We start from the raw sequence: 26,349 nt of genomic DNA, 5'->3' as shown, positions 1-26,349 counted from the left end.
CAGCAGCAGAAGAGAACTTGAACTGCACTTGAACTGAGCTCAAGGGGTAGGAGACTGTACTGGGCTTCTGTTATAAAGGCAATCAATGCCTTAGCTGCAAAGCAAAGGAACTGAATCACAATAGAGGTTGCTGGAGAGGGGACTTTTGAAAACATTTTCTGTTTCTAATTTTGGTAAGGAAATAGGCAATTACTGTCTTAAAAAATTAAATGTCATGAAATTTCAAACTCCATTTGTTTCTGATAAATATCTTGCAACTTGTGACAGAGGTTGCTGGAAATCTTCCCTAATAGCAGTGCCATGTTGGCCAAGAAATGTTTGATCTGTGCTCTAGCCTTTTCTTCATGTGGGTTGGACTGGCCCATAGTCAGATAAAAAAATAATCTGGTTAGTTGAGTTTTAAAAAATAAATAAGAGCCAGTCAGCCTTCACTTCACAGCAGCTATACCCAATTCATCAGGAGAAGCAGTTAAAACTAGGAATGAGCCAGCACTGCAACTCGCTTGAACTTAGTAGAAGGAATCTGAAACCTTGCTCTGTGTGTCTTCAAGCTTTGGCTGAGGACCAGCTCTACCTACTGCCCAAGTAGGCTTAGTGGGACGGTGTGTCCTCTGCTGGGTGTGCAGCTGAGCAGACCAGCAGTGCTGACACATGGTGGCATCTGAGTCACCTCCACGTTTCTCTAGGTTGCCATTTCTGATGTGGAACATGTACAGTAGGGTGGGTTTAAATAGCCATGCAGGTATTTGGGCATCATCTTGTAGTTAGGTTTCTGTTTTAGAAGGTTTATTTGGCTCTAATCTGGTTTTACATTAATTTTCTGCCATATAATGAGTTCTGCACTTGGAATGCTCAGTTGAGTTAAGGGAAAACCCTGACATCCACCAAGCAGGCTGGTCTCAAACCCTGCAGCCCAGATCTTTAGTTAATAAGCCTAACAAAGCCATTAGTTCTTTCAAAAGGACTTTCAGGTCTAAATCCCAATCATTTCAACCAACTCATGGACTTCAAAGCCAAGCAGAAATTCCTCCTGTTTAACCTGCATTGCTTGTGAAAATTTTCTTTCTTAGACATTGCAAGTCTCACTAGCTCTTCAGTGATTGCCCTGAAAGGCTGGAAATAGTCTTTTAAACTGCGGAGAATGGCATTGAATGTTTCATTCCTAGAAATCTGTGAGGCTTGAAGACAAGGCAAGAAGAGGTGAACGGGTCTTTCCTGACTGCCAGGCTACTGTGGACTGGAGTTCCCTTAGTTGTTGGTCCTCCTTGGGAAACATCTCACCATGTGCTGCCTTTACAACGCCACAGTTGTATCAGAGACAGCAGAAGTCACCAGCCGTGGTGGGGTAGGATGCCCAGTTGAACATGGCCTGGTTTGTGAAGGAGCACAGCTCATCTGTCACTGCTGCTGCAGCCGCCCGAGGCAGCAGGAATTCATGACAACGCTCAAGAAGAAAAGTCAATAACAGAGCTGAAATATTCCCATCGGTTTCCCTCGAATTAGAACTCCCAGAGAACATCTGCTGATGGTAAATTATGATGCCAGGTGAGATAATATTGCTTATTAGAGGGACACTGTGCCCAGCCAGCTCTTGTGAAGCTCCATGAGGTCATGCAGGAATGGTCTCCAAGGAGAAGGCAAAGTGTCAGTGGGGATGACCTTCTTAGCAGATTCACCTGTGATAACCACATTCCAGTGAGTCAGTGCAGGGTGAGTAGGTGCTGGAATGTTCACATTCATATAAATAGAATGTAACACAGAAATATCCAGTAAATGCCTCTTCTTTTTTTTTTTCCCCCCCACAGATCTTTATTAAAACTGGAGATAAGCAATGGGAAGTGTGGGGCAGAAAATACCCAGCATCTGTGGATATTTACTGTCACCCCAGGATGCTCCACTCATGAGGTAATACTTCATTGGATGGTGGGGGAAAAAAAACATGCACAAAATCACTTCCAGTTGGTTCTGAGGTAGGTCCTGAGTGACCAAAATCCCTGGCCTTGGAACCAAATCCAGATCATATTCGTTGTGCAGGCTGTGTTCTGATTCAGCATGGAATTTGTTTTTCCTATCATGTGAGAGAGAAAAACAGCCAGTCCACAAAGGGAGATGTCAGCATGTACACAAATTTGCTCATCAGAGAGAAATGATGCCACAAACACGCACAGCAGAGGAGAGGACTTAGCAACATGGTAACTTTCTGTCTTGCTTTGTGGACAAAACTGTCTTTGAAGGATTAATAACAAACTGAAAGCTCACTTGGAAATATCTCGCTTGTTTGTGTTGGATTCCAGAGCATTTCTAAGTGTAATTACAAGCAGTTGAGAAATGGAGAGGATGAAAAAGATCTGGTGGTTGGTGCACAGGGCAGTGGCTCAGGAGACCTAGGTTGACTGCTAACCTCTGTCCTGCTCCAGTGTTACACAAGAAAAAGAGCCTTTAATCCATCTGCAGCTCAGCTCCTTTCCCAGGGCAGGGATGAAGCTGCCCTTTGCCTGCTGGGTGCCCAGGCTCCCCGTGGCACAGGAACAGCTCTTTCCGTGAAGGTGACCTACACAGCCAGCCCTTGGTGGCCACCTAATCCTCAGGGAATTTAGACAGCAGTAAAGACATCTCCTCATTTAAGGGTGCCCAGGACTTACATATAAGCCTCTCTTACCAGCACCATACTGTTTCAGATCGGGCAAAGCCAAAGTTCCTGCACGTAGATGCGTGTCCTTTTAAGCCAGGGGATAGGGATGGATTTGTTCTCCTCAAGAATTAATGTCTTTATTAAGATACATGTTTGTTGGGCACTGACCAATCTTTCCTTCAGAACATAGTGATTAAGGTTTAATTTTATTCCGGATTACAGGCAGCTCCTTTTGCAAACCAGCCCCCATCCAACTTTGCACACGTGTTGCCTGGAAATGGACATTTCTCTCCCACTACTTAAGCAGCTTTGGATAAGAAATGATGGTTTGAGGAAGATTAGGAGCATAAGAAAGATCTTCAGGCTTAGAGGAAGTTAAGGGAAAGTGCTGTCATGAGTTCAGGAAGAAATGGCTACTACTTGTGAGGGTTTGAGTCTTCCAAATCACTTGGGTGAGTTGGAGAAAGTTGATGGGAAAAGGATAGATTGGTGAAGGTGATGCACTTACAGATGGTGAGCATGAAGACAGCCTTTATACATGGGTGTATGTATGTGTATATTTAAATATATATATATATATAAAAATATAAAGTATCACCAGGAGAATTTATAAACTTAAGTCTACTTAGAGAACCAAATCAGTGGTCATTGTTCTGAAGGTTTTATTATGTGGCATCAACCAGAGGCATCACATGAGATGAAGCTACAGGTGTCACCTTAAACACAGAGTGGGATGAAGTTGGCCATGCCCTTTTCAAGAGGTCAGTAAGGAGGGGGGCAGAGGGCTGGAGGAGACACAGGGCAGAGGGGTTTTCTCCATAGGTACAGACCTATGGTGCCAGATAAAGGTAGTCAAATGCAACATATTAATATTTGCTCTTAAAAGCATGCATTTGTCCTACTCTGAGCACAGGAGAAGGAGAACAGTGTAGAGCTCCAATGGATATTTCACCCTCGCTGTAGTGACAGTTTTGGTTTGTGAAACAATTTGGAATAAAAGGCTGGTAATTTTTCATGGAAAAAATAGTGGACATAATTTTTGAGTGTCACAAAGAGAAAAGCAGAGAACTGAAATGCCTGGACGCTCCGTTACTCAAGTGCCAAAATCCCAGGTGGATAAAAAAGTTACCATGTTTAACCCAGAGCAGTAACATTACAATCATCCCTTAGGAAGCAGATTTTGCTTGTTTATTGTTTTCCAGTATCTGTAGCTCTGCTCATCAATTTTTCACATTATTCCTTGGCTGTTTTCTCACATTCAGTCTCTTTGCTGGTTTGATGTTTGGGGTTTTTTTGGTTTTGTGGTTGTTTTTTTCCTACTCTTTCCTCAGAGGATTTTTTTATTGTAATTATTTTGCTTTGGTTTGTTTTTGTTATTCTAAAAGCATGTTGTCACTGCATTATGGTGCAGTGAGAGCAGAAAGCCAGGCAGTGGAAACTCCTTTAACTGAATGACATGGAAAAACCCCTCTGGCTCCATGTCAGCCAAAGAGGATCGAATGCAGCCAGAGCTACAGCTTTGCCAGTGGAGCCTAAACCCAGTTTGAATATTGACCTCCAGCTTCATAAATACCATATTGACACTGGTGACATCAGCATGATGAAATACAACCAGGACATATAAAAATGACTTCACCCTGCCAGGCTGTCCTCACAGCAACCACTGGAACAAAAACAGAAAGGATCTTTTGTAAGTTTAATTAGTTATCAACACTAAGGGTTTGTGAGAGGATCTCTGTGGGGTGAGCCATCCAACTGTCTGTGCTGGGCTGCTCAGGCATGATCATAGAATCATAGAATGGTTTGGTTAGAAGGGAACTTAAAGACCATCCAGTCCCAACCCCCCTGCAGGGGCAGGGACACCTCCCACCAGCCCAGGCTGCTCCAAGCCCCATCCAACCTGCCCTCCAACACTGCCAGGGATGGGGCAGCCACAGCTTCCCTGGGCAACCTGGGCCAGGGTCTCACCACCTTCACACCCAAGAATTTCCTCCTAATGTCTAATTAAAATTCCTCTTCAGCTTCAAGGAAAGTTTTGAATGTTCAGCTTCAAAAGGCTCATCTCCTCTCTTGAAGGAGATTTTTGGAGATACACCTTTCTGTGATCTTTTATAGCTAAGCACAGGTGACAGGAAGGCCCCCAAACAGAAGCACTGGTCCCCACTGTTACACACACACACTCCTGGAGAGCCAGACTCAAACATGTCCAAGGCTCTGGGCATAACCCCCTGCAGAACAACAGACCTGGGCTCTGCTGCCATAGTTGCCTCTGTGGGTTCTGAGCCTGGGGACGTCCCTTCTGAATTGAATTAAAATCTAGAACCAGCAGCATTAAATCATACAAAGACCACTGGAACATTTTGGAGAGGGAAAAAAAAAAAAAAAAAAGTGTGCAAAGTGCCCCAGGGCCATGGTTACGAGCTGACAAAAATTCACATGGCAACTATTTCTTAATAAAAGGAAGGGGGAAGGAATGAAGGGAACAATTCAGATTTTTTCCCTGAAAATTTTACGAAATTACTCTCTACATACCTCAGTTATCTCCACCTTCATTTTCTATATGAAAACCTGTGCCTACAGGATGAGTCAGTAAAAGCAATAATATGACAACAGTATGAGACAGATCTTTGGATTGCATAAATAAAGCCTGGCTCATAAATAAAACCTGGGGCACTGGTGATTTATATCAGCTGAGGATCTGGGCCATAAACCTGGAATAACTGAGCTGTGATTTATGTTCTCCAGTTATTGACTGCTTAGGAATAAGCCTCCCACTATAAACAATCTGGGACATGAAGAAGGTAATTGTGTCTTAATGAGACCATGGTTCGAAGCACTGCCCTGGTACATTGACCCTTCTATAGATCAGAAAGTCTCCTTGATTTAATTACCTAACAGAACCCCAGACTAGACAGCTCCAAAACTCACTTATGCCCAAATATTTTTTTTGTTCTTTTTTTTATTATTATTTTTTGTGTGCATTTTATAGTGATTTACAATTCAACCAAGGCAATTGATGAGAATTGTTTAGAGGGGTTTGCAGTTTGTATGTAATTATATTTTGCTTAAGATAAAAAAAAACAAAGTACCTATTTTGAGACTGTCAAGGTCTTGTCTCCCAAGCACAAAGAAAAAGCAGTTCTGCCTTCTAAGTCTAAAGGGCCAAAATCTTCAAGAATAGAATTAGTGGAATTTAAATTAGAGGCAAGACACTGCTCCCATCAGAAACATTCCAATTAGGAAGTTCACAATTCAGTCTTGCACACAGTTTTCAGCAGATATTACAGGATTGTTCCCCCAGGATTATCTCATCTTCAAGGAGATTTCTTTTTTTCCCCCCTCAAATCCATGGTATAAAGAGGTGGAAATATGATGTTCCCTTCCCCTCACAAATTACTTCTCTGTCTCAGGATGCTGCACAGTCTCTAATTGGATAAGGCTCAAAACACCTCAGAAAAGCTAATGAGACAGCATGGAAGTCACTTTTGTGCTATCAAAAATCTTGATAATACTCAATAAATGCCAACCTACCTGTCGAGCCTTTGCAAAAATCTCCTGCTGAAGCTTCTTCCTCATCTCTGTGGATTCAAAGACTTGTGGGTTATAGTTGCCAAAAGTCTTAGAGTGATTTAGAAGCTGAAATCCAATTCTTATCATGTACCATTAGTTTCTACAGACTTTAAAAGGCACAATTCCCACTCACTTTCCTTCAGAACTCCTCTCTGCACATCACCTCCCCTGATTAGGATCTGCTTTTTCCCTTTTCATTAAATCTTTCTCTCGCAGTACCTGCCCCTTGGCATTTCCCAGCTCTTTCCTTTCTCTCACCACAGATACTTGGAGTTTCAGTCTTTAATGTCATGGTCTGACCTTGGCACAACTGCAAGTCTCTGCCTCAGGGGGTTTAAAATAAGAGCTTGACACAGAAACGAGTTGGGTCCTTTTGCCCTGCATGAGCACGTTACCTGTGCTCAGCAAAACACCACACCAGGGGTCATCTTTATATACTATTATTAATTAGTTCATGCCATTAATTATCACTAATGTCACAGCAGAATTTTAGACAGAAAGCATCCTGGATATTGGCAGATTTATACCCTGTGAATATCTTTTTTTTTTTACTTTCAAGCCCTTATGCAGAAACTTGTGCTCTCTCAGGAATTAATCTCTTGGGAAAAGTTGTAGGACTTTGAGAGAGAAACTTTAACCCACACTGTAAACCACGTTATAATATTCAAGAAGCCTTTGTCTCCTTTCAACACAAATGAAATATTATTGCTCTCTGAGCTGAAAACAAACAGTCTTCAAGTTAAGTTCTTTTCAAATTATTTGGCAACGTTTTTGTGAACTGGACAAGTGCCTAAAAATAATGTAGATTGTAAGATCTGAAATACCAATAATTACATTATTATAATTCAGTTTAGGCATCCTACCTTCCTCTGGGTATAATGACTCCCTTGTTCTCCTTGATGTCTAGAGCATATTAGCTAGATATTTAAATCTACAATTACAAGCTCCTCTGGAAAAGAGAGTCCTGTATTTTTAGGACTGCAAAAGAACATAGAGAACTTGTTTCTCCCCAATAAAATGATAATAAGTGTCTCTTCCAGTAGGAGATGGGGCAAAAAAAGGGAAGAGAATAATGTGACAACTGTAATGATCCTACTCTGTCATAAAACAAATATGTTAATACTGAAATATGATCATCAAACTGCAGCGTTGCCCTGACATCTGGACTCAGTTACAGGCAGTTGCAGAGAGCTGGTGAGCCCAGAGCCATGGCCAGGGGGTGAAGGGAGCAGCTCCCATGCTCCCACATCCCTCCAGCCTGGGAGAGCTGGTCTTAGTCCCCTCTGCAGCAGAGGATGCTGCTGAGTCAGCCCTTAGCAACATCCATAACCAACCCTGCTCCCTCTGCACCAAAACAGAGAGTTTCAGCCTGCAGTTAACCAAAGAGATTGACTTGCAGGTGTCCTGACATCTCCACTGATCCTTGAAGCAATAAACATTTCCTGTTTTGTTGTTGTTTCATCTTTGCTTTGTTCCTGCCTGGTCCTCATCTGAATTCCAAGACTGGGATGGTGCTGCATCAATTGGAACCTCTGCTGAAGCCACCAGGGCTTTAGGAACCAAACACCTGCAGGACCCAGAGCTTGCTTAGCTCAGCCTTTGCAAGATGCTCTGTAACACCAGCACATTGCTGCTCGTGTGTCAGTAAAAGGACCTGGATCCCCAGAGGGTTTAACTGGGTGACAGATAATCCAAAGCAATGCAGCTACACAGCCTATCCAGCCGAGGGGCTGGTGACTAGCCAACCACAAACACAGCCCCCAGAGGATACAATACAAAGGGAAAATAGCTCTGTGTGAGAAGCAATATTACACCAGAGACACTGTAAAGAAGCCCTCCCACCTTTCAAACACCTGAAATGGCTACAAGTAAAACCTGTGCATTACCTAGCAAAATACAATTAAAATTATGCCTTTAAGCTGCTTAAGGGGACAGATTTGGTACATATGAGAGTTATACATACCATATAGAGTTATAATAAATACATAAAAACATAAATATGTATAAATATAGCTATATTAATATATATATAGTTATAATAAAGTTATATATACACTATATGAGATAGAGGGGGGGGGTTCTCTGTCTCTCTACGGTCAGACTTTCAGCTTTCTTCTAGAGGTTACTGGAATGAGGTGTCCTAGGTTTTGCACCTCTCCTGGCTGGGTTCTACAGCCCCTGGCATGACTCTAGAAGCCAGCCCAGTCTGTGCTTTTATACCACAAATGGGATGAGAGGACCAAGACTCACTATTGACAACACGTCCGAGCTTTTGACTAATTGTAAAGCAACACGACCCAGTGGAGTTTCAGAAAGTGACACTGGTTTCCGTGTTATTGCAGTAACCTGGTGCTTGAAACATTAACCAAGCCCTCCTGCAAAAAAAAAAAAAAAAATCCAAAAAAACCAAGCAGAGAAATTAAGGGGATAAAGCACTTCTTCCAGGATGCCCCTTCCCCTCAATTCTTTGCTTGTTATTTTTAAGTGCTCTCCTTAGCCCAGTTCCCAGTGCTTCCAAGTGATGGGGACTTCTACCCAGGCAGCAGCTGAGCAGTCCTGTTTATTTATAAAAATCAGCCAGAACCACACAAAAGGTTATGGCTACAGGCCAAATGTCTTTGACATCATAGCCTGTCATTAACAGCATAAATCCTCTGTGATTTCATTTCCCAGTCAGCTAACCAGCATCTATCACAGCGTATTTTAAAAGAAAAAAATGTCTAAACATTTACCTTCAAACCCCAAACAGATCATATCATTCTGTTTTGCCTTCCCAATATTAAATACATTCTCCTGCATGTGGCATTTTTATTACAGGTTGTGACCAGTCACAGAGCTTGTTTCAGAAAGGGATACGTACAAAGAGAAGTTTTCTTATTGTTCCCTAAGGGCAAAAAAAGCCAAAAACAGCACTTCATTTAACACAGCTTTTACTAACCACAGCACTGCTCTTTTAATGCATTTTTGTACCTCTGCCTGTGCACCAGGTCTCTATCTGGTCAGTTCTGGGGGAGAGAAAAATTTAAAAGATTGCTCTCTGTGCTCCAACTTCTTAAATCAGAACATTTCATGTGGACAGGCCAGAAGTTTGACTTCAGACCATGCCTGTCCCTTTTGCATAAAATCATCATGGTTATCTGCCAAAGCTTAGCACGAAAAGCCCAAATATGCATGTAGTGCCTGAGTATTTTAATTTAAAACACCTTGGTATTGTAAGTCCCACTGAACTTGCTATATATGCTGATGGAAAATACGCTGCTCAGTAATAAACCTTGAGATTTGATGTGACCAGTCCTTGCTGATTACATTAGATCAGGCCTAAAAAGCACAAGACAAGTTTTCCAAAGCTGGGCTGGTACTAAACCTGCAGAGGTAAACTGGGAATTCCTCTATATACAAAAGCAGATAGTCAGAGAGTCAGTTTTGATCTCGCTGTTTTGCTTATAAACCTGAAACCACTGAAATTATTCCAAGTTACATTATTTGAAGGCAAAAGAACCTGACAAGGCAGCAACCAGAAGAAAATGTCCGTAATGTAACATAGAGCACCCCCTGATTAGCTCTCAGCTTGAAAGCCCTGTAAGGAGGAGTTAATTCTATGCAATTGCAGATTAATTCTGAGATCCAAATTAATTAAAAGGAAGAAAACTCAGAATCAGACCAAGCCCAGTTCACACCTGGTGCACAAAGGGCAGAGTTACGCAGGGGAATTGGTACCTGGTGGTTACAGTCAGGATCAAGCAGCAAGTCTTCCTCATGTCCCTGCAGACCCTTAGAACCTGCATTTTTCTGGTCCCTGATGCCTGTGGGTCACAGGCAGCATCAGAAGTAGCAACGTGCAGTGAGCAGTGTCCCCAGGGAGCAGGGCCAGGGGGCTGCCCCAGCCCAAGAAGGATAACCTGAGCTTTCCCAGTCCAGAAAAGAGTACATTGGGACACACAAGCAGGAGTGGCTGAGCAAACACAGGCTCTCTCTGGCCACCCTGCAGTGTTCAGAAGAGAAAGGACAGGACTGGACGTTGCAGTACAAACCCAAAGCTCCCATTTGAGTCATCACTCTTGCCTTCACCCCACGCTACCCCTGTACCCAAAGCCTTCACCACCAACCAAGAGTAACAAAAGGACCTCCCGTGTACCTGAGCAAATATAAATGAGATGTTTCCTTTCTCAAGCTGCCTGGAATCTCAGGAGGCACCTGCAAGGAATGCTACCCAGCTGTGCAGACACATGGATGTGTCAGAGCACTGGTGTGAGAGCCAGAGCTAAAACACGCCTGCAAAGCACCAGTAGCTCCATTCCTATGACTAACGCATCCCAAAGGTGCCATAACGTGCACTGATGCAATGAATTCTGGGGCGCTGGAAGGAGCACAGTGAGAGGAGGAGCTGGAAAGGAGAGTTTCTTAGGAAAGCCAGAGAGTTATTTTTCCACAATTTATCATACTACTGCACTGCGAGTTAGCCTTTCCCTCCAACTGCAGAGATTAAAGTCACACAACTCCAGCATGAATTAAGCCAGCCAAGAAAAAGAAAAGCAGCTTTCTCTGCTCTGCAGCACATACATTATGCCTATTTGTTAACAATTCCTGATATGTGGAGGAGACAGACTTCAAGGGAGGAATGTGGACATCTCCTATCTGAAACAGAATCTGCCACTTTGGAACGGGCTGAACGTGTTCAGTCAGGGAGGTGTGTTAGGGGCAGTGAGATACCTGCATGGTAATGCTCACAGGTCTCAGCACAACTAACACAGCACGGAGCTGCCCTGGTGAACAGCAGTCACACACCAGGCTCTTACAGCTCTGGTGGAAGTAACAAGTAGCACATCTGCAGCCTGCCACATGAGTAAGACACACACCCAAGCAGAGCAGGAGGGAGGTCTGCAGCAAGGCAGAGCACAACCACCAGGGACGCAGCAGCTCCCAGGGTTTACACACTCCCCTGGATGATGAGCAAAGTATCAACAAAACTCCATGAGCCTTTAGAGCGGATAAACTTACCTGTAAACATCCTGAGAGGTTTCCTCCTCAGCAGCCATCAGCAACAACTGTCCTCCAAAGTGGTCTTTCCAGGAACAGGGAAATATCCATGGAAGGAAACCTGCAAGATTTGAAGAGCACGGCATGAGGCTCTCAAGCAGTACATAATTAAATAGATTTCAAATATACGCAAATAATTTACACACGTAACACAATCCCCAAGTCTGAAAAACCAGAACATGAAAGACTGCAACTGGTGAATCATTTGCTGCAATATTGTCATTAAAAAGGCACCACGATATGATTCTTGCAGCAGATGGAAAGGAGGGACAATACATGCAAATGCTACTCACAGTTTTGTTGCTCTCCCAGTGGTTTAATTTATATCTGATGAGACTACAGTTTTAAGAAGGAGAATGGCACATTAGTCTCACTGGTAATACTGCTCAGGATGAAAGGACTCTCATTATTCACACTGAAAGATCCAGATTTGCTTAAATAAGAACTGTCACAACATGCTGAGGTCCAGGGATTCCTGGGGGAGCTAGTCTGACATATCTGAAGCTGATTTTCATTAATTTATGAATGTTATATAGTCTGTTTGTCCAATGGGTCTAAAGATGTTTAGTCAATGCATACCTTGAGTTAATTCAATAGAAAAACTGTCAGATAAAAAGCCAAGGGACAGGCACAGCAATTCTGGCAGCCCCTCCTCATCAAACACCGAGTGTAAAGAACTGCAGAAGGATTTCATCACAGGTGTTAACAAGCTATAAATATTGAAAATTCCAAGACACTCCATCTACGTTAAAATGTTGCCACTATAAAGGTAAATAACTAAGCCATAAGGGTCCTGGAGACCAAAGCCTGGTGAGCACTGTGAGGAGAGAGAAAACAAGGGGGAAAGAGTGAGAAGGGCAGAAATAAACTCCTGAGCCTGCTGGGAGATAGCTTTGGAAAACTCAAGGTAATGACTAATGCAGTTCTAGTACAGGCTCTAACTAGGATCAATCAGGCCTTCCCTAACTGCTTTTAATCCCCTTGGCTTCTTCCAAACAGGAGCACCAGGCACAAGGTGTGCAGCCCCGAGCTGGAGTGGGGCAGGTGGAGGAGAGCCTGGGAAGGAGGTGTGGTCTGAAGCCTCCTCACTCTGCTGCTGCTCTCAGAGGTGATTTTTCACAGCTTTTTTTTCAGATTTGCAGGGTGGAGGGAGGCCAAGGACACAAGAATCTGCAGAAGCACCTGCCTCCATCAGCACTGCCTTGGCAAAGCAAGATGCAGCTGAGAGTTTGCCTTTCTCAATTGAATTAATTGCTTTCCTGGTCCAGATGTTGCTGTTGCAATCACCTAAAATCCCTGGAGACAGGTGTCCTTTGGGTGGAGCTACTGAGCTTGCTAGAAAGAACAGATGGAGCATTTTTGCACCCCGTTTGCTTTGAAAGGCAGTGTGTGCAGTTGAGCTGCTCCATAACTTTATATTCACTTTATTTTCCTTTAAAGTCTTTTTGTTTTCCCACCTTCAATTAGCTGCTGGGTTTCTTATTAGAGGGTAGATTTCTGCCAAACTCTCTTGCAGAGGGAATAATGGAATTCCCTGTGTTTCCAGCTGTAGATCATAGAGGTATCCTGACTCCACTGCAGACAGCCAACGCTTTCTTGCCTAAGGTACAAACAGAGAAAATACCAACTTTTGATCTGCTCCTACCTTTCCAGCAAGAGTGGAGGCAGTGCAAGTACCAACATGAGAAAAAGAGGAAAAAAAAAGAAATGTGCTGGTCTGTCCTGAACGCCGGGTGTGCATGCAACGGGCTCAGGCATAAATCCAGGGGTAAAGCTGGAAAAGGTTTGGTTAAAGGTAGACATCCCTCCTGGCAGCCAACAGCTACTGCACCATTTAAGAATATCAAAAGACTTCAAAAATACAGCTAAAGAATTATTAGTTCCCTGGGTAATCTCTCTGCCCTGGGCTGAGATGTATCCCTGTTCATAAAAATACTGTGCTGTTAAACTGTAGAAATCTGTCCTTCCTGTTAACAGCCTGTTATGTATCAATGAAATGAAACTGATCATCATTTTGAGTTTATCAGTATCAGACAACACCAGCAACCAGATTCTTCTCAAAGCTTAGTAATCAATACATTTCCCAGGTAGTGACCTCAACGTGCTCTGGATTATTCTTTAATTCCAGCTGAGGGGCAGTATTTTGGGGCTGGAGCAGGGGGGGTCCTGAGGCAGCTGTGGGAGCCTGGAGGAGACACAGACACAGCATGGTATTTGATGCTAAATAATTAATGAGTTATTTTGCATATCAAATACAGCTTATGCACTGCAAGACATTTTGCTTTTAAAAAACAAAACAGTAAAATATCAGTCCTGGAAAGCAAGTGCCTGCGGATTCCTACCTGCTGCAGCAGGGAAGGGCTCCTCAGGGAGCCAACATGCCTCTTCCAGCAGGAGGGAATGGGATTTCCCCAGGGATCCTCCCCCTTGCTGCCTGGTTATAAGGAATAACCAGAGCGAGGCCAAGTTTGGGAATACAAGACATAATTCTTGGTTTTGACCTTGGTTCCTGAGTTACCCTGAAATGTGTGTAGGTGGGAGGTCCAAGGAGGAGGGTGTCCAGCAAGGACAGGAGAGCTGTGGTGCAGCTCCTGACTCCCTTTTGTACAGCATCCCAACCAGTTTCACATTGTAACGTGTGGCATTTTAGAAGACTCAAAAAATCTGTTTCCAGCATCTACGGGTTGAAACCCAAGCCAGGAAGGAAAAGGCAACGAGCAGCCATGTCCCACCTGTCTGCAGTTCCTGTGTAGCTGCCCAATTCACAAATCCCAGCTCCTGTTCCCTTGGCTGGAAATGTGACATTTTCCTGGTTCTGCAATGAAGCACTGCTAGTTTGATGAGAAAACTGTGGAATAATAAAAAACAATTGGTTCATGCAGCTTACTCTAACACTGTCTCTGTGCCGTCACTGCCTGGGTTCAGGTGGTACGTGCCTGTGTCCTGCAGCAGGTACTTGATACATCCACGTAGGATGGGAAGGAGACTTTAGCTGTTCCCTCACTCACTGCCCAAATACACCCTCTGTGTGTTGCTGCTGTTTATGCTGACTCCACCTGCCCGTAGGAGTGGCCAGCAGGAGAAGGCAGAGGCACAGGCAGGAGGCAGATTTAGGCAAGGCAGTGGAGCCAGGCAGAATACAAGGCTAGTGACCCCCGACCTGCTGCCCCTGCAGCAAACATCAAAGCCAGGGGCAGATCAGTGAGTGGCTCTCATAGAGGATGCTTTTTGGTAGGAAGAATAAGCAGATCTGGGCTGTGACAGCTAATCTGTATCTCTAAATCCAGCCCTGTAATTATTATTATTATAAGCTTTCCAAGAGGCCATTAGATTCCCAAACTACATTTGGATTTATAAATTGAGTCCTTCTAGATGGGGTCAGGGCTCCAGCCAAGGCATCATTTAATAGCATTACAGGCTGAGAAAAAGTTTGCAGTGGAGTCAGAACTGCATTGAAATGCTTCACAGCCATCCCAGCCGGAGATTCCTGGTAGATCAGCAGTTTCCAGCTGAGTCACAGTTGTGCAGCCTCGATATCTGCCCTGGAGGCCACACAGAAGCAGTGGGAAAGGAGCTTTCCAACCCTGACAAATAAGGGCATTGAGGCTCTCCTGGGTCACTCCAGGCCTGTTCCCATTCCACTTCTCTGTCCCATCCCACTCAAACCGAGTTCCACACAGTGACATTGGACTGAGGACTCACAGAAGGGAGGCATGGTTGAAGATCAGAGCCAGCCTGGCTGGGATCGACCCGAGCTGAGGAGCATCGCTTCAATAACAGGATGGTCCAGGCAGATCTGAAGCATGGGGATTTGAAGATGAGTTTCCTGCTTAATTTTTTAATCCTTTTCCAAATCTTTCCATGCACTTGCTTATGCTCTGTGCTTTCATTTCCCTCCCCCCCTCCCCCTTTCCCTGCTTTAGAGCTCATAGAAACTTTAGCTTTTTTTCTATTTCAGACAATTTGTTCATGATCTGCTGTTCCAGGTGTGACCTTAGAGAAGTCCCTCAGTCTCCCAGGGGCTGATCTTGCTTTGGTGCAAGTCGCCTTTCTCATCTGGGAAATAATGATGGTATCACCTTTCCTCCTGCCTTTTGTCAAGGGAGAGAACGACCTGTCTCTTCCTCAAGTGCCTCAATGACTCTGCTCAGCCAGCCATAAACACAGCTATAGAATAACCTCCAGCCCCCCAGCTCATTTACATACAGCCTGCACACACCAGATCATTCTCAATTTTTTTTTTTATTTAGAAATAATAAAATAAGACATAATATATAAAAATCTGTACAATCCACAATTTGTGCAGTACATTAGGAAGACTTTGATACAAAAAGGCTGCAAACAGGAAAATAGTAATGGACAACTGTCAGATGCCTAGGTTGTTCACCTTACAATAGCTGCAGGCCAAAAGTCATTACAAAATCAGTTTCTGGTTGGCTGTGGGATGGCAACTATGCAGCACCCTCCTACAATGGTCGTGAGCAGCCATAATTTAAAGACATTACAGTACTTCTCAGTTTTACCTTGTAATCCATTATGAAAAAGAAGACCTAAGAGAACAAATAAAACATCTGGACCCTTTGCCTTTTCCGAGAGGAGCGAGTGCTAAACTAACAACACAAGTTGTGGCTGGGAAAGAGTATCATTAAACACAGCTAATAAGTAATGATTCCTACCCTTGCTACTCAACCAAGGACAACTCGCACGGAAGAGACAGAGGAAAGAAGAGATCCATCCCCACCTGCCTCAGAAATGCTCTTCGTCACTGTACGCAGTTTAATGTTTTAGACAATGTGTCTCATTCAAGTATTTTCAGGGAAGGGCAGAAATAACATATTCCCCCCCAGACCCTAAGCAAAATACAGTATAAACCTCCTGTGCGAGCCACTTCAGCCAGCTTCATCCTGGATAAAGCGGCCAAACCAACGCCTGCTGGAGCCTGCGGGTAGAGCTCAGTCAGTTTTAAGGGCCCCTTATTAAGCATCAGCTTGGCCCAAGATCATCAGGAACTGAAGAAAAGCAGTCAGTCACTGTGCAGTCCTTAAAAATAACATTTTTTTAAAAAAGACTAACCCAATTTGCTGCTGTAGAAGTGTGCTACAAGAGTCTGTCCTTTCCCAGGCTTACCACCGCGTGTTGAGAAACACGGAAATGACGGACAAGAGGGAAGGGTACCATGGAGTCTACATTGCAGGTCTCTTTCTAGCAGCTTCCAGAAGCCAGAGGCTGAGTGCAATTCTGCAATGTAAGAGTCAATCGGCAAAGACAAAGGGTTGTCAAAAAAAGAAAAGAAAAAGAATGTGGCAGAGAGTGTAATGAATTACCTCAATGCACACCCTCGACAAGACTAGCACTTGGAAAGCCGGTAACTTTTAAAAATGCCAGTAACTAGAACATGGTTTCAAATTAAAAGTCCATGCTTAAAAATAAATAAAGAGAAGTTCATAGCATTAGGAATCCTATAAGGCTTGCAAGTGTTTGCTAAAAATCATGCTAACCGGTAGCATCTAGGTACTAGCTAGCCGAGACTGCCGAGCAGAACTTTAACTCTTTGTGGCCTTTTCTTTTTCATCTCCTTGTCCACCTTTACAGACTTCTATTTACATTTGGCTTTAAATATGAAAATACTTGATAAACTTTATAAAATTTACATTTTAAAAATATTTCTGAAAAACTGACTTGAAAAACAAAACGAAACAAAAACCCCGAAACCTCTGCACCAGAAATGTTAAGGGGGGAGGGGAATTTATTTTTCTCTGAATTTCTTTTGCTTTAAAGAAACAAGCTGAATCCCTCATTCCCCATCCCCCATCTCTCATCCCTCCCTCATATATCTCAAGTATCATTTAGTGGGAGCACTGGGCACCTGGGGGATGCTGACCTGGAGAAAATTTTCCTTTCTCCCACTCAGCCTCCCTTCTCCATCCCTTCCCATCGTGTTTTCATGCACCTCTGTTTCACTGAATACTCTTTGGTTTAGTTATTTTCTGTGTACAAGAATATCACAATAGCAGCACTAGCAGCACTCGGTTGTCTTCACTACTGTTGGCCCAGAAACTGCAATCAAATCTCCTCTATATGCTCAGCCTTTCCTTTCTTTTACGTCCCCCCACCCCAGTACAGCCTTAGTACTTGCACTTCATCATCTGCCCTCTCTAGTAGCCAAATCTATGTTCACAATGTCGAATTTCCACAGTTTTGAACCCACCCACTGTAGATACCATCTTATCAGAAACCATTTCATTGCAGGCATTTCTTTTAGGCAGGGCTGGAAGGGGCCAGAGGCCTTCACAGATATCCATTTGCAGAAGACATTAGACCTAGAACAAGCTGTTTTTTAATGGCATACAGTGATCCAATACTGCAAGAGTTGACTAGGATTCTCATCCCCACCACAACCTCTCTCCACCTGCTCCTCAGGGAGCACAGGTTCGCACTCTCCTTGATCTCAGAGGCACAGAGAATTTAAAGCCTTCTGGGTGAAGCAGCCAAAACACCTCTATAGAGCCAGAGCTTCACAGAAGGTGACCAAGTCTGCTCAGAGCTCGGTGACACATCTCATCCACTGCCTGCTCAGTGCTTGGTGGGGAGCAGAGGCAGGGGATGGACCTTGCTTGGCAGCCTCATCCTCCCCAGATCATCCCTCTCCCAGTGAGCTGGAAAATATCCTTTTTCTGATACCCAGGCCCTGCTGAAGAGAAGCATTTTTTTAAACAAAATGCCACAATCCCTGTGCCATTCCCAAGCACTGTGTAGTAAAAGTGGGAGGTTTTTTCCTCTCCATTACCCCTCTCCCTTCCTCTTCAAAAACCCCTTCCCAGGGATTTCTCCACGGCTGGGCTGGGCTGTGTCCCCCTGCCCACCCAGCCCCTCGCCTGGCTCAGCAGCTGAGGGGGCTCTGGTGGGGATTGAGAGCTACCAGGAGGGCAGCCAAGGGCTGGGGGCAGCCAGAGAGGATGGCTCAGTTTTCAGGAGGCCAGGGCAGGGCTGAGATCCAACACCGAGTAGGAAACGTGGGCACCAACACTGACCTTCTGCTGCGGCACCGCTGGGCAAGCGGCCGGGGAGGACAAACCTTGGCTTGTTTACTTCCCCCAGCTGCATTTCACCTTACAAGAAAGAAAGGAAATTTATTTCCCCATAGAAGGGCAGAGGGGAAAGGGGAGGACTCCTACCTCACTTTAGATCCGAGTCTTAAACTTTTAGAATAAGGTGCAAAATAAAGGTCTTAAAAAGAAAATGAAAAAAAAAAAAAAAATCAAAACAAAAAAAGTGTCTGAGGTTTGAAATTTTTTTTTTGTTTAAAGCAGCCTGTTTTTTTCCTTTTTTTCTTTTTTTCTTTTTTTTTTTCATTTTTCTTTTTTTTTTTTTTTAAATAAACTCCACTGTGCAAAACTGTGCATTTTCTTTGGTATCCATTTAGGTAGTTTTAACTTAGTACTTTTCCTATGCATACATCTTTTCTATTTCCTTTTTTTCCTTTAGACAGAGAATGAAATTCTCCCCCCAAAAATCATAATTTTGCCAGAGGCTACCAATTGGCCTAATATTACATAATGCCCCTTATGTAATTGGAAAGAGAAATTGATTCTAGCTATCAAACTACTGGCCTCAAAAGGAGTTTAGACTTCCTGGCAACATCGGCCTCTCTGAAGTGATCACAAGCTTTTCAACCCCAAAAGTTCAACACTGACTTTTTTTTTTTTCTTTTTTCTTTTTTTAAGTTACACAAGAGAAAATAAAAACTACACTGCAACAAAAATAATCATTTGTGTTCATGTAGTTAGCAGCAGCTTTTTTAAAAATAATTATAATAATAATAATAAGGCAGATCCTTGCCTTTGTTATGCCATTAAAAACATTCTTGTTCCCTAGAGAGAAGCATTCTGGAAAAAGTTGAAAAAAAATAATAATAACCCAACCAAAGCTTGCCTGCAAGTTCAAGTTTTGTAAAAAAATATATACATAATTTATTCTACAACATATGTGCCTTCTGTTCATACTTAGACATGTTTAGTGCTTTGTGTTTAGAGTTCATTTTCTGTCGTCCCTCCTCTGAGGACAGCCCTAAAACCAGCCTGGGTTTCTCAGGTCTGGTTGCCTTCACACCACTCTTCAACAGTACCGTTGTCTGGAGACTTTTCTGGGCCAACTTCTCAGGTCAACGTGCCTTTGACCGATAGGCTTCTTTATTTTATTTTTTCCTTTCAACCAAAAGAGAGAGGAAGAGTTTGTCAGTCATATTTCCGACTCCCGCCGTAGCGGCCGTGGCTCTAGAGGCACCCCTGCTTGGTTGTGGTGGTCCATGTCGGGGTGGGTGTCTGTGCTCATGCTCTCAGGCACCCCAGTGTCAATCTCGTCCTCCTCTTTGCTGAGGGCCACTTCGTTCTCGTAGCAAAAGGAGTTTGCGTTTGAGAGGATGTATTTCTTTTCTGCTAAGTCTCTGGCACTACAGATGGGTGTGTTGGGCACTTCATATGTTTTGTGGAACCTTGAATAGTCCACTTTGTAGTAGTTTTTCTCTTCAAAGAGTACAGGCTCGTAGCGGTGGCCCCAGAGGATTTCATTGGCCAGATATGAGCTACGGCACTGGGTGGTCATGGCAGTAGCTTCCACCATGCCCTCTAATATTACCACAATTTCAAAGTCAGCATTGTCCATGTCTTGTTTGCTCAAGTCATACAAAGGACTGTCTTCATCTATTTCATGTACTATTGTAATTGGGGAGACCAGGAATATGCGGTCTATCCCGCTGTCAAACCCTACATTGATGTCTATTTGATCCAAAGGGATGTACTCCCCTTCCGAGGTGATCCGGGATTTGAGGAGCTGTGCTCGCACATGTGCCTCCACCAAGTGGCTTTTCCTCAGGTTTCCAACACGCCACATCAGGCACAGTTTTCCATCTCTCATGGCCACCACGGCATTGTGGCTGAAGACTAGAGTTTCGTTTCTCTTTTTTGGCTTCGCCATCTTTGCCATGACAGCACCAATGATGAAGGCATCAATGATGCAGCCTACTATAGACTGGAAAACCACCATGAAAACTGCGATGGGGCACTCGTCTGTGACACACCTGAAGCCATAGCCAATCGTGGTCTGGGTCTCGATGGAGAACAGAAAGGCTGCAGTGAAGCTGCTCACTTGAGAGACACAAACAGGTTTGTTATTTTCTTGGTTCTCCAGATCCCCATGCAACAGCGCAATCAACCAAAACACACAGCCAAAAAAAAGCCAGGAGAGGATGAAAGTCAGGCAGAATATAACTAGCATCCACCTCCAGCGGATGTCCACGCAAGTGGTGAAGATGTCTGCCAGGTATCGCTGTCCCTTCTCCCCCACGTTAATGAACTGGACGTTGCAGTGGCCATCTTTTTTGACAAAGCGGCTCCTGCACTGCTGCCTGGTGTGTACCTTGCTCTTCCCATTCCCAAAGCCGTTGGCAACGGCCATGGTCGCCAGCTTCATGCCGTCCTCCTCTGAAGACACGATGCTGTAGCGGTTGGTTCGCACACTGCCCATCACTACTGCTGTGGACTGAGGTGCTTCTGCTTTAGAAAACAGTCTAAGTTTCTGCAAAACCCTTTGGAGAAACAGTTTTGAAAGTTCTAGAGGAACACACACACACAGAAAAACCGGGGAGAGGCTGGAGTCCCCAAAAGCCCTTGGCTCAACCAAGGACAGTCTTCTGGCATGCAGGGATAGTTTAACAAGTAACCGTCATAGAGAGGGCATGGTCTGCAAGAGAAAGAGAAACGTCGTATTAGATCAGGGAGGAAGAGGATATGGAATCAAACCTGCAAGAATTAAGTAAAACAACTCCTGTGGAACTTCAGGATTCCCCATTCTTAACGCACAATGTGTTTCTGGAACGCACAATGTGAGCAGTTGTGCATTGACAGAAGGGACATCATTACTGAAAGAAGGCCTCAGTCTTTGTGAGCAAGAGCACTGAGGTGATCGTGTCACACAAGCCATATTCCCTTCAAAGCTGCACATGCAAAGAATCTATCTACTATTTCCAGCGGTGTTTTCGGTTCACTTAGAACCAAACAATGAGCCTTAACATCCATCTGTTCAAATATAAATAATGAAGCAGGTTTTAGTGACATTCAATGTATCTCCTGGACTGTTTTAACTACAATAAGGAAGTGTGCAAAAGGGAAGACAACATGTACTGAGAAAAGCAATGAACTTGGAAAATGCAAATGTCAGCGATTTCCATGAAACTACGTTGCATATAACTTGTTTTTTTGGTTTTTTTTTAATTAAGTTTTTTAAAAGGAGTTGTGTATCCTCTGCAAATGGCAGGAATTAAGGCTGCATTAGTTCCTCTTTAAGTCCATAAACTCATTGAGATCTGGGCAGTTTTTACACTCACATTAGGCTTAAGTCGTATGAAGAAAAGTAAACTTAATAATGACCCTCATGTGCTCCTGGTAATGCAACCAGCAAAAGTCTACACTGGAGTTGGACCAGCTGAGTGTCTTCCTAACACCTCTGCCAGGAAGTACCAGCTCCTTCCCCTTGGGAGCCCAAGGCAGCAAGTTCCATTCCCAGCCAGTAACAGTTCCAAGTGTCCCGTGGGTCTTAAAAGTCAGCAATTAAGACTCAGCAGAGAGGCTAAAAAACCTTCTTCCTGAGGGTAGAAGCCACCAAACTTGTTTCAGGGAGGTCTGGCTTAGACCCAGGTTTAGCTTTTAACAAGTGCGTCATCCATTAAGTCATGTACTGTATATCAGGAAATGTAATAGAAACACTGCAGAGGAGAAGAGATGCATTAATGCAACTGCTCCATCCACACATGCACCCCATGGAGGAAATAAAATTAAACCCAGTGGTGAGGACGGTCTGCTGTCCATTTGTCACAGGAGAGGAGACTTCAGTACAGTTTGCAGGAGTGGGAGATGAAATCATGATACTCTCCACAAATAAATATTATCAAAACCCATCTCAGTTGGTCCAAAACCCAATAAAACTGCAGCCATCACAGAGCATGACCTCTGCCCACAAAGTGGCTTCACTACTCTGAGTCTCTTCCTCCGATTCATATCTGACAACAGATAGAGATAAGAGTTTATCTCCTTTCCCAAAAGCAGCTCCCAAAGCCTTGCAGAACTGTTCCAAAAACCTGAGGGATTTCAAAACAGTTTCTCAGCCCTCCCACATCCTTCAGCCACATTGCAAGGGCTTTAGGTCAGCAACCACTTGTCAGGAAAAGAGCAGGTGACACACAGAAAACACCACCGCACTGGCAGTTGCAGTCAGGCTGCTTTTCCCTCTAGAATCTCTTTAGGGTTTACTTTTACCTTCTCTTTTTCCCTCTCTTCTGTTTGCTGTGCAAGAATGCAGCCCAATGCCTACTTGCCCAGATTACTCATCTGTGACTTCAGTGCCGTACAAGACATTTTGGCAGTTTTGGATGGGTTTGGTAATGCCTGGTTTGGAGCAGGGCTCTCAGCAGTGGAGGCTTTAGGGTGTAGCTACTCTCTTACTGGTCTGACTGTCTCGCCTGCATTGTATAGATTAGTTTTTTCCCCCTCACACCTCTCTAATCATGGGATTTCTCATTCCCATCAGAAAATAATTCTCAAAAATACAAAGGAATCATTTAAATGTTTGCTTAATTTTTTTTTTTTTTATTTTTTTTTCCCTGAAGAAAACTTCTATTATAAACCTGAACACAGGGGGAAAGTGAAATTACTTTCCACACAAAAAACTTCTTGACAAACCACTGCACTGGTCTGCAAATCAATCACTTCTGTAAACCACATCCTAGAATCACAGTCATGTTTGACTTCCACATTCAAAATCTGTATTGTTCCAAGTTAGTGGAAATACCCAGCATAGGAAACACTTCATTTTGAAGTTTTTATTTTACTTTTTTTTGGTGTGTTTTTTTTCCTGCATTGTTTCTTGGATTGTAGAGGAAAATTTTTGGTGGAGGAAAAGATAAACTGCAAAGCCTCAAATGTCTGAATATGCAGCTCACCCCACATAATTCTTTGTTTGAATCCTACAGATCACTGAAATCATAATGGCAGCTTCCTGCAGCCAGCTGGCTGCACTTAGAAGTCTGGGAACTGAACTAGGTATCGTACAGGGTCATGTTCCTACTGTGAATGGCTGAGCACCTTCTACCTACTGCACCTTGCACAGCCTCGTGCCTTCGCTCTGCCCTGGGCAATCCTGCACCAGTTTGGTTTTAACAATCCCTACGTTCTCAGCGGAGGCAGGGGGGGAGGTGGGCCTGGGGGCACCCTGTGCTACCTTTACAGACTGCTTGAAGTTTATGCAATCCAGCTCTGGCAAGTAGCACAGTTGTCATCTTTCTTTTACGGCACAAATTGCCTCTCGTCCTTGGGAGCGCTTGGAGAGGGGAGGATGCCAGGACGGGAGGGACCAGTCAGTGCAAGGCAGTAGGTCTGGTCTGCTCATGGCAGCACAGGCCAGGTAAAACACCCTATAGATCCACTGGCTATATGCTCACACACCAGCTTGGTGTTCACCCTGACTTTCACAACTAGATTCAGTACAGGATTGCTCAAAAATCCTACAAATAATTAAACTGGCACAAAAATCTAATGGTACTTCTTTGCTAATCCACCTGCTGCTCCAAGGCAAAACAAGTTTGCTTCCCCCCTCTGTACATCCCATTATCAGTTGGTAATGCCAAGCTAGCATGGGACCAGCCCTGCAATGCTCACCAAACAAAGAAGCCAATCCAGAACCCACAACCAACCCAAGTCTTTGTATAACTGGGCCCAACCCACTGCAGCCAAACACACACGCAGCTGCAGATTCACTCATCAATCACTAGGTGTGTTATTCTGATGAATCCAGGCTACTCCTGGAGAGGCTACAAGACTAGAGCAACACAGCTTGTAATTACCAGCACTAGCACAGACACAGCTTTACTGGGAAGGGATGAGATGGGATGGGAGAGCCCCGGGGTTCTTCTGCTGCAAGGGGGTGCTTGGAGGAGCAAAGAAAAATGGGGCTGTGCAGCACCTGCAGCACTTCTGAACACACTCCTGTGCAAATCTCGTGATGAGGAGCCCAGACCCCCACTTTCTACTTAGCAAGCATCCCTCTCAAGACCTCCCCCCAGGAAAGACATTCACATCCCACGGCTAAACCCTACAACAAGCAGCTCAATTGGAATCTGTGCAAAAGGTTTAATACTGAGTAAAAAAACTCCGAAGTGCAAAAAAAAAAAAAATAAAAAAAAAAAAAAAAAAAAAGAGCAGAGAGGGTAGAGAGACGAGAACTAACGAGCGCTTGGAGCAGTTATTCCCAGGCTGACGCCACGCAGTGAGCCGGGCACATGTTGCTAAGAGAGCTCCAGCTCTTACCTTCACCCTGAGCCTCCCCTGCTGCCCTGGGTAACCAGAACAAAGGAGCTGCCAGATCCCCCCATCCCTGCTCCCTGACTGCTGGGCCCAGCCTTCCCCGGAACCTTCCTTCAGACCCCGGAGTTACCTAAAAGTCATTGCTCAAGGCTTCTCCACGGGTTTGGGTAGGACTCAAGTTACACAAAGCGGAGAGCTGCCTGCTGGGGAAGGGTCTGTCCTTCGCGATCGGGCAGCGGGAGGGGGGAATGGAAGGAATAATATAAAATAAAACAAATAATATAAAACATTAAAAAAAAAAAAAGCAGAGGATGATGGTGCGGAGAAATAGGAAAAAGGAAAGGACAAGTGGCGTTTGCATCTGCTGTCCCGCAAAGGGGACGGGTTCAGGGTATTTCTAGCTGATGACAAAACATCTACAAGCGAAGCAGCCATCACCAGGGGGTGTACTTGATGCACCGGCTGTGGGGATGGAAAAGCAAACAAGTGTAAAGGTAAGGCTGGAGTACGGAACAAGTGCCGGCTGCCTGCGGGCTGGGAAGGTGGCAGCAGGCTGGGAGGGGACAAAGATGCGCGTCCCGGCTCAGCCCGGGCCACCGGCGCGGCCTCGGGAAGGTGGCAAAGCAGCCGCCGCACCCCCGCGAATCAACCTGCCCTTCCTTATCAGTATTTTTTCCTTTCACTGTCATGAACTAGGTTGCAACAATACAGCTTCTTCACAAGCTCCCCAGCTGCAATGTTGGTTTGGTGTTTTTTCTTTCTTTCTTCCTATTTTTTGGGGCAGAGTGACTAAAGATAAAGAATTTCCCCCATTTCCATAACATCAGGGAGTGGAGTTACAGGTTAATTTCACACCCGTCTAAAACATTTCAGACGCTCCTTTCAAAAACACGCATCTGATCTCGAACACTTGATACTTTTGACCTCTCTCTTGTCCAGGAAACAACAGGCAAGAAAAATGGAAAGGGATGCGACTTCAGCAACACGGAGTTGTCATGCGAACTTCCAGCCCTTCCCCAGAATAAAATATCCCGGGGGTGGAGAGGGGGGGAGCAGCTGGTGCATGGAAAGTTATGAACATAAACAGATGCTGCAAGCAGATGCTCGAGTGTTCCCAGCATACCTATCTAATTATTTTAGGCACTGAGAATAGCTCGGGGATGGTGCATGAGAAATGCAGGAGTTCCCCCTCCAAACGCCTGTGCCCAAGAGTGCAACAGATTGTCGGAGCAGGAAAGCTTCATCCCGGGGATTTCGCTGCACAGAAACGGCAACCGGTGCATCGCCCCTGCCCCTGGAAACCACTTGCCGGGGGCGTCGCGAACGCCTGCAGGGAGAAGGCGCTGCTTACCTGCCGGTGGCCCGACGGGACGTGCTTCGAGAGTTCCCGGGCTGTAAGATCCAGCGGCTGGGGGGACGCAGCAAGCCAATCCTGGGTGCCCGCCGGCCGCCGCCGCACCGCTTGCAACTGAGCCACTCAATGAGCCGTCTGCCCCTTTTTTGCGGGCTGCCATGTGATGTTTAATAGCGGCTCCGCCGTCCCCGCCCCCGCCGCCGCCCCGCACCAATGGCAGGCGGGAGGCCGGGCCGGCTGCGGGGCCGGGAGAGCGCGGCCGAGCGAAGCGGGGGCGGGGGTGCCCCGCTGGGGTCGGGGGTGCGGGTGCCCAGTACGAGGGGTCCCGGGGGGTGGGGGGGAACCCGCCGGGACGGTCCCGGGGGATGCGCGGGGATGCAGCGCCCGCTGCCCAAAGGCCGGTA

The 26,349-nt window shown here is 44.9% G+C and overlaps 1 protein-coding gene and 1 long non-coding RNA gene across 2 annotated transcripts; both read right to left on the bottom strand.

The window, feature by feature from the left end:
* Positions 1 to 3,802: 3,802 nt before the first annotated feature.
* On the bottom strand, positions 3,803 to 6,448 carry LOC127391757 (uncharacterized). Its single transcript, XR_007891118.1, has 2 exons — positions 6,164 to 6,448; positions 3,803 to 4,295 (listed from the first exon to the last, which is right to left on the bottom strand). It is a non-coding gene; the product is annotated as an uncharacterized LOC127391757 (long non-coding RNA).
* A 9,020-nt stretch (positions 6,449 to 15,468) lies between these two features.
* On the bottom strand, positions 15,469 to 26,071 carry KCNJ2 (potassium inwardly rectifying channel subfamily J member 2). Its single transcript, XM_051634856.1, has 2 exons — positions 25,943 to 26,071; positions 15,469 to 20,977 (listed from the first exon to the last, which is right to left on the bottom strand). Exon 2 carries the CDS (start codon positions 20,759 to 20,761, stop codon positions 19,478 to 19,480), a length of 1,284 nt encoding a protein of 427 aa, XP_051490816.1. The 5' UTR covers positions 20,762 to 20,977; positions 25,943 to 26,071; the 3' UTR covers positions 15,469 to 19,477.
* Between the last annotated feature and the right edge of the window lie 278 nt (positions 26,072 to 26,349).

The sequence above is a fragment of the Apus apus genome, chromosome 17 (genome assembly GCF_020740795.1).
Source record: "Apus apus isolate bApuApu2 chromosome 17, bApuApu2.pri.cur, whole genome shotgun sequence".
Lineage (NCBI taxonomy): Eukaryota > Metazoa > Chordata > Aves > Apodiformes > Apodidae > Apus > Apus apus.
This window is presented reverse-complemented; position numbering and strand designations above follow the sequence as displayed.

Bases quoted from the DNA above. Each gene is read 5' to 3' on its own strand.
- KCNJ2 (XM_051634856.1), bottom strand. From the start codon at position 20,761: ATGGGCAGTGTGCGAACCAACCGCTACAGCATCGTGTCTTCAGAGGAG.